The 17,124-nt window shown below is 36.3% G+C and overlaps 1 protein-coding gene across 2 annotated transcripts in view; it reads left to right on the plus strand.

Moving 5' to 3' along the window:
- Positions 1-17,124, plus strand: part of hip1rb (huntingtin interacting protein 1 related b) — a 58,874-nt gene that overhangs the window by 32,045 nt on the left and 9,705 nt on the right. For both annotated transcript variants that reach the window (XM_055200891.2, XM_073860328.1), the window contains 14 exons: positions 1,481-1,557; positions 2,333-2,394; positions 5,625-5,765; positions 6,583-6,640; positions 6,768-6,843; positions 6,944-7,096; positions 7,199-7,251; positions 7,373-7,445; positions 12,154-12,337; positions 12,417-12,505; positions 14,047-14,163; positions 14,253-14,354; positions 16,445-16,639; positions 16,834-16,981. In XM_055200891.2, coding sequence (XP_055056866.1) covers positions 1,481-1,557; positions 2,333-2,394; positions 5,625-5,765; positions 6,583-6,640; positions 6,768-6,843; positions 6,944-7,096; positions 7,199-7,251; positions 7,373-7,445; positions 12,154-12,337; positions 12,417-12,505; positions 14,047-14,163; positions 14,253-14,354; positions 16,445-16,639; positions 16,834-16,981 — 1,528 coding nt within the window. The remainder of the gene's footprint in view (positions 1-1,480; positions 1,558-2,332; positions 2,395-5,624; positions 5,766-6,582; positions 6,641-6,767; positions 6,844-6,943; positions 7,097-7,198; positions 7,252-7,372; positions 7,446-12,153; positions 12,338-12,416; positions 12,506-14,046; positions 14,164-14,252; positions 14,355-16,444; positions 16,640-16,833; positions 16,982-17,124) is intronic.

Consider the following 17,124-nt stretch of genomic DNA (forward strand, 5'->3'; position numbering starts at 1 on the left):
GTGGATATTGTTTATATATCTGTCTATAATAGACAGGTATCCACACTGTATTCATTCATCCAGCCCTTTTCTAACAATAGTTCAATTATAAATGCATGATGTATGAATATAAATGTCTAAATATGTGAGAAAAAGCAGCGTAATTATGACAAAATAATTATTTTTATATATTATTATTATTGTTATACTTTTTTTATGTGTGACCCAGTCTGTAATAACCATACTACAGTTTCAAAGAGTTAATGAGCATCAAAGTCTGATTTTAGATATTCATTTCATTATGATTTCAATCTTTGACCTGACCTGATTCAAACAATATAAAAGATATGAACAAAAATAAATTTGACACACTATTTTTGATAAGACAGTCACATTTATTTTGTTGGCAGCCAGCAATCATTTGTGTGTAGCCTATTTAAAACAATGGCAAGAATTACGCTAAGGTTAGTGGTTTTCATATCGTAAGTGCTGAGGGGTTAGTTGTGTAACAGCGTTAAAATTAACCCCGCTGGGTCAAAATATATTCAAGCCCACCAGAAACGTTGCTAAGAGCTGCAGACATATTTCAAAATGATGCTATGTTTTAGTCAACAAGACACTGATTAATATGACATAGCATTGCATTTGGTATCTTACACACCCAACTTAGAAACCAAAAAAAACCATATGATGAAAAAATTTACTTACATGCCACCACAGTTCATCAATAACTCTCTGAAAGCATTATACATTTAAAAAATACTGGAAAACCAAAATGCTTAACCTTGTGCAACAATTTAAACAGTCCATGTTACAATTAACCCTGCGTTAGTTTTTGCCCCGCGCGGCGCACCCCTACTTAATAAAATGTCTATATGACATCCTATGTCTAGTGTCTAGGGCTGGGTAGTGCAACCAATTTGGCGATTTGATTCTTTCGTGTATGGTAATGTTGAAAATAAGTTAAATGTGTATAAATATGTGTGGATGTTTACTTAAAAGTTCACAATAATTCAGTTCCCTCACAAACCGTTTGTGGCATTACTTCACCTGAAGTAGATATTCATCTTTTTTTATATTCACTTGTCCCACAAACAACCGGAAAATCAAGGGCACATCAAAGCAAACGCAACTAATCACGTATGTCTTTTATAAAAGTGACCAACAAGCACAATGCATTTATTACGTCTGAAGGCTCATCTGACTGCAGGTAGCCCCGCCCCAGTGCTGCACCTGCCCCACCTCCATTGCCAGTTATTACACTATTGGTTATAATTGATTCAGCCGTAAATTGTTAAAAAATATATACAATGCACTTGATAAAGTTTTACAAAAGTCTACAGTATATATTGCTGTCTAGTAGGTCCCCATGTATTTAATAATGCAATTTAAAATGTGAATGCTAATGCTAGATTTAAGATCATGCAGGGAAGAACAGGGTGTGTTTACTTTCATATTAAAACAAAACATGATATCAAATTACAATGTGTTTACTTTGCAGCACACTGAAATCCCAGGCAGCCTAGAGGCATCAGATGAACTCCTGGAGCGAACGGCAGGAACAGACATCAATAATGTGTATGTTACATCTCATTTACTCTGTTTATCTCTCCAGTCTCAGATTTCAGAAGCAGTAGATAAAAAATCCCAAAGACACACAACATTTACAAACCAATTATTTTATTTAAAACTTCAGTGTATGAAAACAGGTGTCCTAGCAAAGTGACTATGTAAGTTATCACAATTATGGATGTGTTGCATTAAAGGCTGGCATCCCGAAAGTGCATCCGTAATGTGTTTTAGCAGGATAACAGTTAACAGTTTTAAGGGCACCTATTATGCCCATTTTTACAAGATGTAATATAAATCTCAGGTGTGTCTAGAATGTCTCTGTGACGTTTCAGCTTAAAATACCCCACATATCATGTCCGAAATGCCCCTGTTTGGGTGGGAGCAAAAATTTTTTGTTTTTGTGTTTATACCTTTTAAATGAAAATGAGCTACAGCTCCTCATCTTCTTTTTAGAATAGACAATGAATGCTTTCAGTAAAAATAGATCTGATTATTACAAAGGAAGATATTTTGAGGAATGTTTGTAACAAAACCGAACATGAGCCCCATTCATGAACGGTTTGGTTACAAACATTCCTCAAAATATCTTCCTTTGTGTTCATCTAAACAAAGAAATGTGTACAGGTTTGTAACAACATGAGGGTGAGTAAATGCAGACAGAAGTTTTATTTTTGGGTAAACTATCCCTTTAAACCTGTAAATGTACAAAAAAACATTCATTATCTACCAGGAATTTATTATTCAGACATTAATGTTTAAACTTGTGTCTTTGTTCATGCAGGTTTCAGCTCACGGTTGAGGTGTTTGATTATATGGACACAGAACTTCGATTAGCAGAAGCAGGTGCGTATCCTTCAGCTTTTATTATATATAACATTATTATATTAATATTCTACACACTGGATCTTCAGTTGTTTATATTTTTTTAATACACTATATGAGTAATAATCAATAGAAAAAGATTGAGCACTCTGAAGTGCTAATGCACGGTAAAGTGCCTGTTTCAGCTTATCAATAATTGACTGGTCCAGAGTCAGTTATTCTGCTTATACAGAACCAGGGTTTTAGTCCTTACTTCATCCTCATCTCCTATCTTCCTGAAAGAGGCCAAGCAAAAATTTCTAGTTTAAAAATGCCTACTGACAATACTTTTAAAGTGTTGTTTTAAAACTGATAATGTGGACTTGCAGTGTTGGATAATTAACTCTTTCGCCGCCAGCGTTTAAAAAAAAAGTTGCCTGTCAGAGTCAGCATTTTCATGATTTTCACAAAAGTTTAATGCCATTCCAGAAAATGTTCTTCTTTAAATTTAAAAACATATGTTTATATATAAACATACAAATGAAATAATAAACTCTCTGCTTTCAAACAAAAAAACAATGTTTCATCCTACCTTCATTAGTTCTTTTTATCTCCTCAAATAAGGTGGGTAGGTTTCTTCAATAAGACCACATTTTGAGCAAAGAGCAGAGATAATTCCATTTTTCTGAAGGACTTTTGTTAGAGATCAGATTTAGAGCGATCCTCAAAACATACACGGACATGCAGCTGCTTGCCCTAGGACGATACTTCCGGGTTTCATGTTGTGGAAGAGCACCACCTGGTGGATAAAAGCGGTATTATGGATTGCCGAAAATACTCGTCAATAGCAAATGACCATGAATTTACCAGAATGAATTTACCAGTAAATACAAAAATGTGCTGTTCACACACGCAGTGGCGTTCCGTTATTTTACCAGTAAGACATCATTCACACATCAGTATCAAAATACCGGTAAATTCGTTGAGAAAGCGGAAGTACCTGTAGCACGCGGCGAGCTCATTGTTGTATTTGTAAACAATCCACGTCGTTCATATCCACGGTCCGTATTTTGCTGTTTTCACGTCTGTGGTAAACAGTTGTGAAGTTGCTCATGACCAAACAACATTGAATGAGACGACATCAAACCGAAAATGCGTTTTTAATAACACTACTGTTTGCACGTTAGGCTTCACAGAGGGCGTGCTAAGGACGTCGGCAATTCGGCGGTAAGCTGTTTTAAACAACTTTGGTTAAGAAATGTGGACGTAAACTTCAGATGTGCTCAACTTTCAAGCAGCATGTGTGTGGAAACGTCCGTAAACAGTGCGGGGGTAAACGCGTCATCAGTATTAAAACGCTATGATTGGCCCGAAGCTGTCAGCACGGTCTGACGTCGTCCGTTCTAAATTCCGGTAATCCTATAATTTTCGTTCACACATAGCGCTTACCGGTAAATTACTGGTAATCTTACAACCTGTCTTACTGGTAAATTGGGAGCACTGATTTACCGGAAAGGTTCTGTTCACACATGATCTGTTAACTGCAATTTACCAGTAAATTACCAGTAAAGACTGTATGTGTGAAAGGGACTATTGACAGGGAAGCGTTTTCTCTTAATTGACGAGAAAACTCGTCAATGGAGGTGAAAGAGTTAATGTCAGCATGTGGGTCAGTGACATGACATGCATTATTTTTGTGTCCAGGGGTATTATGTCCTATAAACATAACTTGATACGTTTATGACGTATCCTTTATTCTATAAAACCTATTTAGTTTAAATACATTTATAGTATATTTAAAAACAAATACTTGTTTTTGTTTTGGTATCGCAAACTTGTAAAATGTCAGGCGGGGCAATTGTTCGTACAAATAAGCAGTTTAAGACAACTGTTAAAATGTTACAATTTAAATTCTTAAAAATTCTAAATAAGATACTTTTTATTTTATGTTTGAAATCTTTGCTATTAACACATTTCACAAATATTGGTAGTTGTTGGGATTTTACAGGATAAGTGAAAACTTTTATTAAGAAGTTAGAAAGTACAGGTATAAACCGTAAACATGATATTACATCCTGGTCTTTTATGGCTAAATGAAAGGTTTGTTTCTCCCAAATACTGATAAAATAGCTATTTAATGTAATGTCTAGCCTGGTACACTTTCTGTGTGGGGTGGTACAACCAATCTAAAATTAGAAGAAAAAATATATTTTTTAAACACATATTAATTTTATTTAAAAAGTGTATTTATGAATTTGATATCACAGGCAAAAGCTTGTACCAGCATCCAAGTTGATGTATGTTAAATATAAATTCATTGCAGAGGTCAAGTGGTCCAACCAGAAAGTCAAAGGGTGCAACTGCTACTGTATGAATGCCCCTAAGAAATAAAAAATAAAAAAATAATTTAAAAAGGATAATAATTAATTTAGATTATACCACGGGTCTGTTGAATGCTGTTTTCTGATTGGCTGAGAAATGTTCCGTGGGTGTGCATTCATTTCTGATAACCGCACACCTAACTTGTCATATGTCTTAAAAATTGGCACCAGAGCAACAGTTTACTTCCTAGGATTGGGGATTTAATAAAGACCGACATTATCATAATTCCTACCGCTTCGGACTCACAGCCTGTAAGTTAACTCCTATTAGCATTGCATTGTGTCCGAATCTTTCAAACATGGTAAGGAGCGTCACATTTCACCGTGACAGGGAGTGCATTAAAACTTATCTGGCAAATAGACAATGATTGTTTATACCCCCTGACATTTGTTTTAATGTGGATTTCAAATATATTGTAAAGAAATCATTAAAATATACCAAAATGTTGTTTAATAAACTAAATGTTTAAAAACACATGGTTTCTGACAAAAAATATACATTACATCCATTTTTAAACGATTTTTAGATTATTTAAAAATGTCTTGGAGCTTGTTTTGTCATTGGCCCAGGTGTGTGTCTGTACGTTGATATGTGCTTGTCATATGTGTGAATGAGAAAGTGTGGAAGATATTGGTTTTTCATTTTGCTTTATTTTGCCAATCCTTTTCTGCTTATTGTGCTATAGTAGCTGTTTGAGATAACTTGGTGAAGTGATATGAAACTGTAATGTCGTAAACAGACTTGAAAGTACTGTGCAGTTAATAATGAATGAATTAAGGTCTTGTTGGCTGAGTCTGCATCTCATGGATAAGCTCTATCTTGTGTTTGTTTGATGTTGGAAAAACCTGTGTATTTTGAACGTCATTTTATTTCCTGTCCTTCATTTTTAGTGCTTCGCCAGCTCAATATGTCCATTGCCATCTCCACACTGACGTCAGGACAGTGTAAACTAGCTCCTCTAATCCAGGTCATCCAGGACTGCAGTCATCTATATCACTATACTGTCAAACTGCTCTTCAAACTACACGCCTGTAAGTCTTTCAGTGTTTGATCTATCACGACACCACTGATAATGCTTATTAAACAGATTATATTCAGGTTTTGAATGTCTCCAGTTGGTAACACTTTAATATGAGGTTGTATTTGTTAACATTAGTCAAGTTAATTTCAACATTTGCGTGTTAGCTAATGCATACAGTTTGAATTGATTCAAATGCTTACATTGAATCATCTTTACTTCTGGATCAGTTTGTTAAAGGGCACATATTACGCAAAATTTTGGACCATAAATGTGTGTTGGCATTATGTGAACACAACCACCCTACTATGAAAAAAATCCACCCACTGCTTCTTTTTTAATCCCTATTAAATCAAAACTCTCATTAGAAATGCCATTTTGATTCTCTTGTTAAAGTAATGTCACACCAACAAAGCCCCACCCATAGCCACTGACTGACTGGTAAATTTTACCCAAAAGCTTTAATAAATGAGTTTGTTAGCACATTGAAACGCTAATCTGATTAAAGATACTATTGTCTCGAACTATTCACAGGAATCAGATCTATTTTAACCGAAAGCGCTCTGTTAGTAAGGGAGTAAGGAGCAGTAGCTCATTTGCATTTAATGATACCGATGCAAAAAACACAATTTTTGACCCTGCCATAATAGGGGCATTTTGGACATGCTATAATTAATGATCTGTGAGATATTTTAAGCTGAAACTTCAAAGACACATTCTAGGCACACCTGAGACTTATATTACATCTCGTAAAAATGGGCATAATATGTGCAATTGAATATATCAGCTGTATAGGTTGTGTGATGTTTGTAATGTTTTTCTAATGGCAGGTTTACCAGCAGACACACTACAGGGACACCGCGATCGCTTTCATGAACAATTTAACAGGTAAATTCATGATTTTACACGTTAGTTTTTATTTTGTTCTGATAATAGTTGTTCTGTATTTCGCACATTGTAAACCACTGGCTGTATGTTACTGAAGACTTGAGATGAAACGTAATTCGTTTTCTAGCCTCAAAACTTTCCTGAACAAAGCACGAGACATGATGTACTTCAAGAGACTTATCCAGATCCCAAGACTGCCCGATGTAAGGAAACCCATTTGACTTCATGTCTTGATATTAAATCCTTATAAGCATACTGGTTAGGAGTCTTCACTTGACTTGTTTTTTTAATTATTTTTTTAAGTCTCCACCGAATTTCCTGCGGGCGTCCGCTCTAGCAGAGCACGTGAAACCTATGGTTGTCATCCCAGATGAAGATGAACCAGAGGAACAGGAGGACGATGAGACTTTAATAGATGTCAGCGAGACGATACCCGTAATGTCCTCTCAGCAATCGGTACTAATTATTAAAATACTTAAAAGAGCTTCACATAGACATCTCTTTTGCATATATCATAGGTCTCACACTTTTTTTATGTGCTATATTAATATTTTTAAGGTGGACATATTTGATCAGGCATTTGGACCACCAAATAATGGATTCGATGATCGGTAGGAAAACATTAAAATACAATATATTGTTTGTGTTGCAAATAATTAAATTGAATGGCATGTCGTGTTAAAGTTATATTTACGAATAGGTGTACTGTTCACACGCTTTATTTCCTCACAGGGACCTCCAAATCGAACGTCTGAAGCAAGAAATCGAAATGCTACAAGCTGAGCTTGAGAGAATCAAAGGAGAGGTAAGACTTTCAAATCAAAGTACAGAGATTTGACCTCAAAACGCTTCTGTCCTACAACTCGGGCAGGGAATTTGAATGTTTAGTTAAGAGTTTGAGAGGAATACTGACCTGAGTGTCCATAACATTTGAATTGACATTCAGGTTTGCTCATTTGTGTGAAGGTCTTTACAGGTTCACACCAACAGGGCCGCATTAATGCATGGGCTTACCTGGGCTTAAGCCCAGGGCCTCGGGCTGGGAAGGGCCCCGAGATGCCGGAAAAAAAATAACAACCGCATTTTATAAAAAGTTGATACTCCCTTTAAAATTATGCTTAATCGCTTTGCTTTGAATGTCCGTGCGTGAATGCAGTTCCTGCGCAAGAAAATCTCTCACTTACTATAGGCTACCCTTCAATCATTAGTGAGCTTTTTAAAATTTCTGTCTGAAATATCCATTATTGCATTTCTGAAGGCAACACAAAGACAGCTTTCTGATAAAGTGACCACAAGTGCCTTTCAAGTGATGAACAAAGACGAAACTGAGGACCCGTTTTTATCTTAAAATGAAAGACAACGTGTATATAAACATTCATTAAATGACTTCTCATAACATTTTAAAGCCAATATGTACAGAACAGCACACAAAGATATTACACAAAACATTTTTGATAACTAAATCTAATAAATAACAAATTAGATTCTGTCTCGGAAGCCTATAAGTTCAGCGATCTTATTTCATTTTGAGATTTAGCGGGCAGGGAAATAAAAGACGAGAAATTACATATAATTTGTTACTGTAAATTATAAAAAAACAAGCTTTATATACAATTCCTTAAACGGTTCATTTATAACCAAAAAACACTGAAATTAATGATTTTATAGACACTATATATGCTTTATTATTTTGCACAGAAATATCTGATTGCTTTGATCATCTCTGTATTAACTTGAAACACCTGACGACTCTTATAACATTTGTTTCAGGAATCTCTTTTCTATCATTTGAAAGTTAACACCGACCATAATATTAAATCACAAGAGAGACCAACCCGGAGAGACAATTGTGTCAGATTCAGTAGAGATGTTTTTGGTGTCATCACCAAAACAAAAAAAAACTGCTTACCTGTTTTGTAGCTCAACCTTTGACAAGTTAAGCAACCTTTTTAAAAACATTTTAAAACTTATACTTGCCGAAAAAATCAGTTTGTTGATGTTTAGTTTGATAAACCCCTAAATACGATCACGCAGAGCACCTAGCACGTTCGGCTAAATTTAATGTGACAGCATGCAACAGCGCAACATCGACACAACGGAAAGCAATCCATAACTTACAGAACTTAAATTACATCAGAATTTACCTTTACATTTAATAAAAAATAAAAACAAAATGAAGTCAGAATCAATAAGGTACAGAACATGGGTGCAAAATGCCTAAATGCGCAGGGGAATAAAACACAAGCCACAAATAGTTTAATCAGATAACATCCAGATAACATTGGATTAAATCTTTCTAATTACCTTATTGTTTAAAATCATGTTGCTTGTTTTGAACTAAGTCAAAACTGATTTTTAAATAATAGAGAATACTGTAATTGTAAACGAATATCTGATTATTTATTTATTTAGGTGAAGATATTGTAAACGAATATCTGATTATTTATTTATTTAGGTGAAGATTAATGAGAGAGTTTTTTTATTAAACAATTCGATATGTTGGCACAAACGCTGTGTGGACATAGATAATAATGAGCTCAGCAAGTTTGTTGTAATGCTTAATATGCTTTTGTAAATTCTTGTCAAACAGGTGTTTTTGCGTTTCGGATCTATAAGTCAGCGTGAGTCTTGTTGATCTTAATAACTTTTTTACATAAATCAGTTCCCGAACTTTATCTCCCTTAATATCTCTGTAAACATCAAGCAAGTCCTGCATTTTATTTTCAAATTCCTGCATGTTTTTAAACCGAAACCAAGATGTCAGACATGTGGATGTATGAGTAGTATTAGGTTATATTTCACTCTCAGACAACTTACAAATAACGATCATTTTAGATGTTTAATTAGTATATTTATATCGCTAGATTAATTTATTAATCTAGGCTACTTATTTTTTTCTGAAAACATCCCACTCATTAAGACAGAATGGGTCTCATGATGGAACTGTGCTGACAGACACAATAAACGTTTAAAGGTGATGTAGCCTACAGTTTTGTCAATGTGCTTTCAAGTTTGTTATTTTAATGCTACAATAGAATGATGCATAGGCACAAGCTGTATGAGGCTTTAAAAATGAGATGTTTGCTTTCCATGCATAATAGTAACGAGAATCAAGTTATTGTCTATTTGATTAAAATTTTGTATTATTATTTTTATTAAATGTTTACAGTTATTTAAGGTATAATTATAATAAAAAGCTAAAATGCGTTTAAAATGACATTTTCATGTAATATGACAAACTTCCGGTTTAAGACCCGCCCACTTCCGGTTCCATCAGAATACAAATACAGATACAAATAATTTTAAGACTGTTACAGATACAAATACAGATACAAATACTGACTCCGCTGCACACCCCTAGAATGTAGGCTGCAATTCTGGCGGACGAAGGGCCACACAAAATGGTAAAGCCCAGGGGCCCCTTATAGTGTTAATGCGGCCCTGCACACCAACCATATAAACTAAACAAATTTTTTAAATTGCAGTCTGTACTATTTATTTATTTATTTTTTGAGTACAAGTGCATACTTTTTATACCGATCCACAGTAGTAAGCTAATAATAACGATTTACCATTTGAGCTGTTGGTACGATTTTGACCTTAGTTTGATTCCATTTGAGCCCACGAGAAGAAAATAACGCTGTAAGTAACCTGCAATTTTATGTTTTAAACAGAGATTGTGATAGACAGGTAAACGTTACAGATTGCAGCTTTAGGTTAAATAACACCTATAGAAAAACAAACTATTCCAATATTGTGGTTAATAGAGGAAATATAAATGAATATAGTACGTTTTGTTGTCTCATGAAGTTTTAAGTCTTTGTCAGGCTATATGGTTTCATAATGAACCCTTAAAATCCTCAGAACCTTTTTGTTTCTATTAAAGATTATTTGAAGAGTTTGGCTCCAAAACGCAATAAATCCATTTTGACTAATTTCGGCAAAAACGTGTTTTCTATACCAAGAAAGTGACAAGATGAAAACCACAATTTTCTGTTACAAACTTTCACATAGCATCTTTAGGTTATATTATAACAATAAAAATTCAAATCCATAATTTGATTTTCAAAGATTTACTATAAAAACTGATATAAATCTATTGAATCAATATATAAATGTGCATTCATCTTTGCCATGTTATATTCATTTATTTGACTAGTGGTATACACTGATTAAATAATAAATAAACATTAATGGCATTAATCAAAACACTTACTTTGTCATATTAATAACACTGTCATTGCAGTTGTCATCATTGGGACGTCTTCGCTGAACTTTTTTAACAGCGATCAGCGGTAAAATGTTTTGGCCCTGCTCGATTTTCGTTGAATTCAAGTTAAATAATGGAACGTTTTTCATAAGATCCCCTGGGGTCAATGTGTTAGCATAACAGAAGCTTCATCCTGTCGTGTAAGAACAAGCAATATCCGGCATGTTTCCTTTGCCCGAGTGCCTTTCGCGTTAATTATTCAATTTTGATAGCTTACATTTCTTCCTCGTCAGAGAAAACCACCACAGGTTTATCAATAGTATTATTTTGTTTTTGTTTGTTTGTTGATATCAATGTACAAAGTAGATGAGGAAAACTAGGATTCCGTGTATATTCAACGCACCACCAATGTTGTTTACAATGGGTGGAATGGTGCACTGTGATTTGATGACCGGATTTAGCATTCTGCAGAGAAGGAGGACTGGCGTTCATCGCGTTTTGGGAAAAAAGATGACAGAATAACATAGCGGATATTGGATTTTGCATAAAATTAAGAATTAATTTTTAAATACTGACCTGATACAATACTGATTTTGGCAGTAACAAATTTTTTTCAAAAATGGCGTTTATTGCGTTTTGGAACCAAACTCTTAATTTAGTATAGGCAGATCTATGAATATGCAAATTAGTCCCCGCCTCTACTCAATCACACAGTTTAGGCCATATAAATGAAAATGCGAATTAGTCCCCACCTTCACTCTTTCGCACCACCTCAGACCATAGATATACATGTTAATAGATGCTATATTCAGCGGTTTCAGGCACATAAATGCTAAGTCTGGTTTCACACAATGCATACGTGAGCTATGCGTTTGCAGCACTAATATTTTTAGCTCTGATTTTAACAGGTTAGAGCATTCACACTGCACGTGTGACATCACAGAAGCAGCTGTGGTGCAATCATTTTATCCATACATAATAACTATGGCACAAACTACTGATCCACTCATTCAACTGTGTTGGTGTGATTGGTTGCGTGTTTGCATGACGATTTTTTAAATTACAGGAATGAGACTGTCTTTGAAAAACTCCAATGACACTTTTATAGAGAAAAAACTCAGCAATGATGATGTTGAATGATGAATATATAAAAAACACCACATAGACATATGAACAACAAGGAAAACTTGACTTTGACTACAGGGGGATCTTTGACTGAATGGTTCTTTAGGAAACCAAAAATTGTTCTACTATGGCACCTTTTTTTAGGAGTGAAATTAGAGTAATTTTGTTCCTGTTTCAGGCTCAGCGGTACATCACACAGCTGAAGTCACAGATCAACAGTCTGGAGGCCGAGCTGGAGGAGCAGCGCCTGCAGAAACAGCGCACGCTGGTGGAGAACGAACAACTGCGTATAGAGCTGGAGAGTTTTTGCCAGCGCAGTCTTGAACATGACAGTCTGCAGGCCACATTTACAGAGGCTGAGAGTGAGTCTGCACACATACACACACATGACTGATTTAACAAACACAGCTCAACTGATGCTCCTAATGTTTTTACACACAGAGAAAGCCCAAGCAACAGAGATGCGCTACAATAAACTGAAGGAAAAGCACGCTGAACTGGTCGCCAACCACGCTGAACTTCTCAGAAAGGTATGAGGATAAAGAAAAATGTAGAACCTACATAAATTAAACTTTACACTTGTCCAGGGTAATTAGATGCACTTATTTGAGATTGTTAGCTGCATAAAGACACCTGTCCACCCCATACAATCAGTAAGAATCCAACTACTAACATGGCCAAGACCAAAGAGCTGTCCAAAGACACTAGAAACAAAAATGTACACCTCCACAAGGCTGTAAAGGGCTACGGGGAAATTGCCAAACAGCTTCGTGAAAAAAGGTCCACTGCTGGAGCAATCATTAGAAAATGGAAGAAGCTAAACATGACTGTCAATCTCCCTCGGACTGGGGCTCCATGCAAGATCTCACCTCCTGGGGTCTCAATGACCCTAAGAAAGGTGAGAAATCAGCCCAGAACTACACAGGGAGGAGCTGGTCAATGACCTGAAAAGAGATAGGCCACCGTTTCCAAGGTTACTGTTGGTAATACACTAAGACGTCATGGTTTGAAATCATGCATGGCACGGAAGGTTCCCCTGCTTAAACCAGCACAAATCCAGGCCTGTCTTAAGTTTGCCAATGGCCATTTGGATGATCCAGAGGAGTCATGGGAGAAAGTAATGTGGTCAGATGAGACCAAAATATTACTTTTTGGTCATAATTCCACTAAACGTGTTTGGAGGATGAAGAATCACGAGTACCATACCAAGAACACCATCCCTACTGTAAAGCATGGGGGTGGTAGCATCATGATTTGGGGGTGTTTTTCTGCACATGGGACAGGGCGACTTCACTGTATTAAGGAGAGGATGACCGGGGCCATGTATTAGGGAACAACCTCCTTCCCTCAGTTAGAGCATTGAAGATGGGTTGAGGCTGGGTCTTCCAACATGACAATGACCCAAAGCACACAGCCAGAATAACCAAGGAGTGGCTCTGTAAGAAAGCATATAAAGGTTCTGGTGTGGCCTAGCCAGTCTCCAGACCTAAACCCAATAAAGAATCTTTGGAGGGAGCTCAAACTCTGTGTTACTCAGCGACAGGCCAGAAACCTGACTGATCTAGAGAAGATCTGTGTGGAGGAGTGGGCCAAAATCCCTCCTGCAGTGTGTGCAAACCTGGTGAAAAACTACAGAAAACGTTTGACCTCTGTAATTGCAAACAAAGGCTACTGTACCAAACATTAACTTTGACTTTCTCAGGTGTTCAAATACTTACTTGCAGCTGTATCATAAAAATAAATAGTTAAATAGTTAGATTATGTCTCTCACAGTGGACATGCACCTACGATGACAATTTCAGACCCCTCTATGATTTCTAAGTGGGAGAACTTGCAAAATAGCAGGGTGTTCAAATACTTATTTTCCTTACTGTAGATAATATTGAATATATAATATAGCCAATATTCTATAAGGATATCAAGATTTTTTTCGCACATATGTAATGTTCTTTACGTCATGTAGGATGATTTTATGTAGAAAACTAAAAATCTTGCTGGGTTTGACATATGCATATGAATATATGGATCATAATTGCAAAGTGTGTCAATGTGTTATTTTTGTCTTGTGAAGAGTGCAGATACAGTAAAGATGCTGTCAGCCACACAGCAGACTCAAGAAGATGTGGAACGAACTAAACAACAGTTGGCCTTTGAGGTAGAAAGAGTCAGACAAGAGTTGGACATGAAGGTAAGAATACAGACAAACATCTCCATTCATCTGTGCTTAAACAGCTCAGAGATTTGATTTATATACTGTGCATCTGTGTTTTTATTGAGATGGAAGAGCAGAAGTTTGACATGGACCGACTGCGACGAGAATTGGAAGAGAAGAATTCAGAGATCCAAAGAGTCAAGACTTCACTGCAGACCACTGAGAAGGTAAAATACATTTCATGTTCAATATACATTACATTTTAGAAGTAATACTTTAATTTAACAAAGATGCATTAAATTGAATAATAATAACAGTGTAAGTCAGTAAGTATAAAGGTTTGTGGTCAAATAATTAGAATATCATCAAAAAGTTTATTTATTTCACTAATTACATTTTAAAAAACTTGTGTATTATGTTCATTTATTACACACAGACTGATATATTTCAAATGTTTATTTTTCATTTTGATGATTATACCTGACAACTAAGGAAAATCCCAAATTCAGAATCTCAGAAAACGAGAATATTACTTAAGATCAATAGAAAGAAAGGATTTTTAGAAATCTGTGCCAACTGAAAAGTATGAACTTGAAAAGTATGAGCATGTACATCACTCAATACCTAGTTGGGGCTCCTTTTGCCTGAATTACTGCAGCAACGCAGCGTTGCAAGGAGTCGATCAGTCTGTGGCACTGCTCAGGTGTTATGAGAGCCCAGGTTGCTCTGATAGTGGCCTTCAGCTTTTTTGCATTGTTGGGTCTGGCATATCGCATCTTCCTCTTCACAATGGGGTTAGGGTCAGGCTAGTTTGTTGGCCAAATAAGAACAGGGATACCATGGTCCTTAAAACAGGTACTGGTAGCTTTGGCAAGTCCTGTTGGAAAATGAAATCTGCTCTCCATAAAGTTGGTCAGAAGCAGGAAGCATGAAGTGCTCTAAAACTTCCTAGTATACGGTTGTGTTGACCTTGGACCTCAGATAACACAGTGGACCAACACCAGCATATGACATGGCACCCAAAACCATCACTGACTGTGGAACTTTACACTGGACCTCAAGAAACGTGGATTGTGTGCCTATCCTATCTTCCTCCAGACTCTGGGACCCTGACTTTTCTGAAGCTGTCTGTTGTTCAAGAGTGGCTTGATACAATGAATGCGACAGCTGAAACCCATGTCTTACATACGTCTGTGCGTAGTGCTTCAACAGCTGCAGTCCACTTTTTGTGAATCTCCCCCACGTTTTTGAATGAGTTTTGTTTGTACACTTGTTCACTTTTTCCTACCACATCTTATCCTTCCCTTCGCCTCTCTATTAATGTGCTTGGACACAGAGCTCTGTGAACAGCCAGCCTCTTTTGCAATGATCTTTTGTGCAAGGTGTCAATGGTTGTCTTTTGGCCAACTGTCAAGTCAGCAGTCTTCCCCATGATTGTGTAGCCTACAGAACTAGACTGAGAGACCATTTAAAGGCCTTTGCAGGTGTTTTGAGTTAACTAGCTGATTAGAGTGTGGCACCAGGTGTCTTCAAAATGTAACCTTTTCACAATATTCAAATTTCAAATTCAAATTTCCTTAGTTGTCAGTTATAATCATCAAAATAAATAAACATTTAAAATATATCAGTCTGTGTGTTATGAATAAATATATAAGTTTCACTTTTTGCATGAAATTAGTGAAATAAATCAACGTTTTGATGATATTCTAATTATATGACCAGCACCTGTATGTTAAAAAATAAATGATTACCTATGAAAACTCCACCAAACCTGAGCAGATGTCTGGAATGACTTGCTTGTTGCTAACTTCACATAAAGAGGAAAACTGAAAGATCACAATATTTCAAGACACAGTAGCCGTGTTGCCATTACCCTTTAATTTGCGCAAATTGAAACAGCGAGTTAAAAAATGCGCCCAATGGAAACTGTATTTTGATTTAATCCACATGTCGGTCTGCGCGGTAAAGTATGAAGTCGAACACACTTGTTAACATGATTTTTGTAAATACTTATCGTGAAACAATTAAATTACATTTAAGTCGCATAACTTCGGTTAATAAGTTTTTATGAACACTATTGTTGCAACACAATGAATGTGTATTACATGAGTGGCAGGCCATTTTCTAACATGCTTTAAAAAGTGCCAACATTCATGGCACAAATGTGATACGTGCATCTGATCAACTCTGACTCTGACTTTGAGCGATCAAACTATTTTGAACTCCATTTACACCTGCTGTCCCTTTGCGATTGGATCACGGGTATAAACGGCGCAGAGAGCTGGAGTCTTAGATATGTCATGTTTCTTTCTTTCAGGCTGGAGAGTCGCTGAACAGCTCTATGACTGCACTTCAGGCAGAGAAAGAGAGATTAATGCGCTCTGTGAGCGAGAAAGATGCAGAACTGTCGTCCCTGAAACAAACGGCTCAGCTGAAGGAGTCGTCTCTTCTGCATGAGAGAGACAAGAGCGTTCGTGAGCTGGGAGAATTACAGAACAAACTCAGAGAGAAGGTACAATCAAATAATTCTAAACTAAATTACATTTGTTCTTATACAAATGAAAGACAAGACATACCTAAATGTTAACCAGTACCATACCAAAATTATTTAGCTGTATATTTCAAGTGTGACTCAAATGCTATAAGGCCAGCGTACCTTCATACCCGTAAAGCAGATGATGTATTTGTATTTCTTTGTGTTTGCAGATAAGTCGTGAGGAGCAGCTCCAGCAGAAGTTATTAGAGGAACAGTTCTCTCTACTGCAGGCTACAGTCACCGAAGCTGAAAACATCATACAGGACGCCGTGGCTAAACTCGACGATCCACTGCACATCCGATGTACCAGCTCTCCAGGTACAGTAGTGACCCAACTCAACTTTATCCCCATTAAAGTGCAAGTCAGGTCCAATTTCTAAGCTTCCTAATATTGTTAAGGAGTCCCCAACAACTGCATGCAAGGTCATTTTCTCAATTAATAAATGTAATATTACCTCAAT

Source organism: Misgurnus anguillicaudatus, chromosome 22, assembly GCF_027580225.2.
Source record: "Misgurnus anguillicaudatus chromosome 22, ASM2758022v2, whole genome shotgun sequence".
NCBI lineage: Eukaryota > Metazoa > Chordata > Actinopteri > Cypriniformes > Cobitidae > Misgurnus > Misgurnus anguillicaudatus.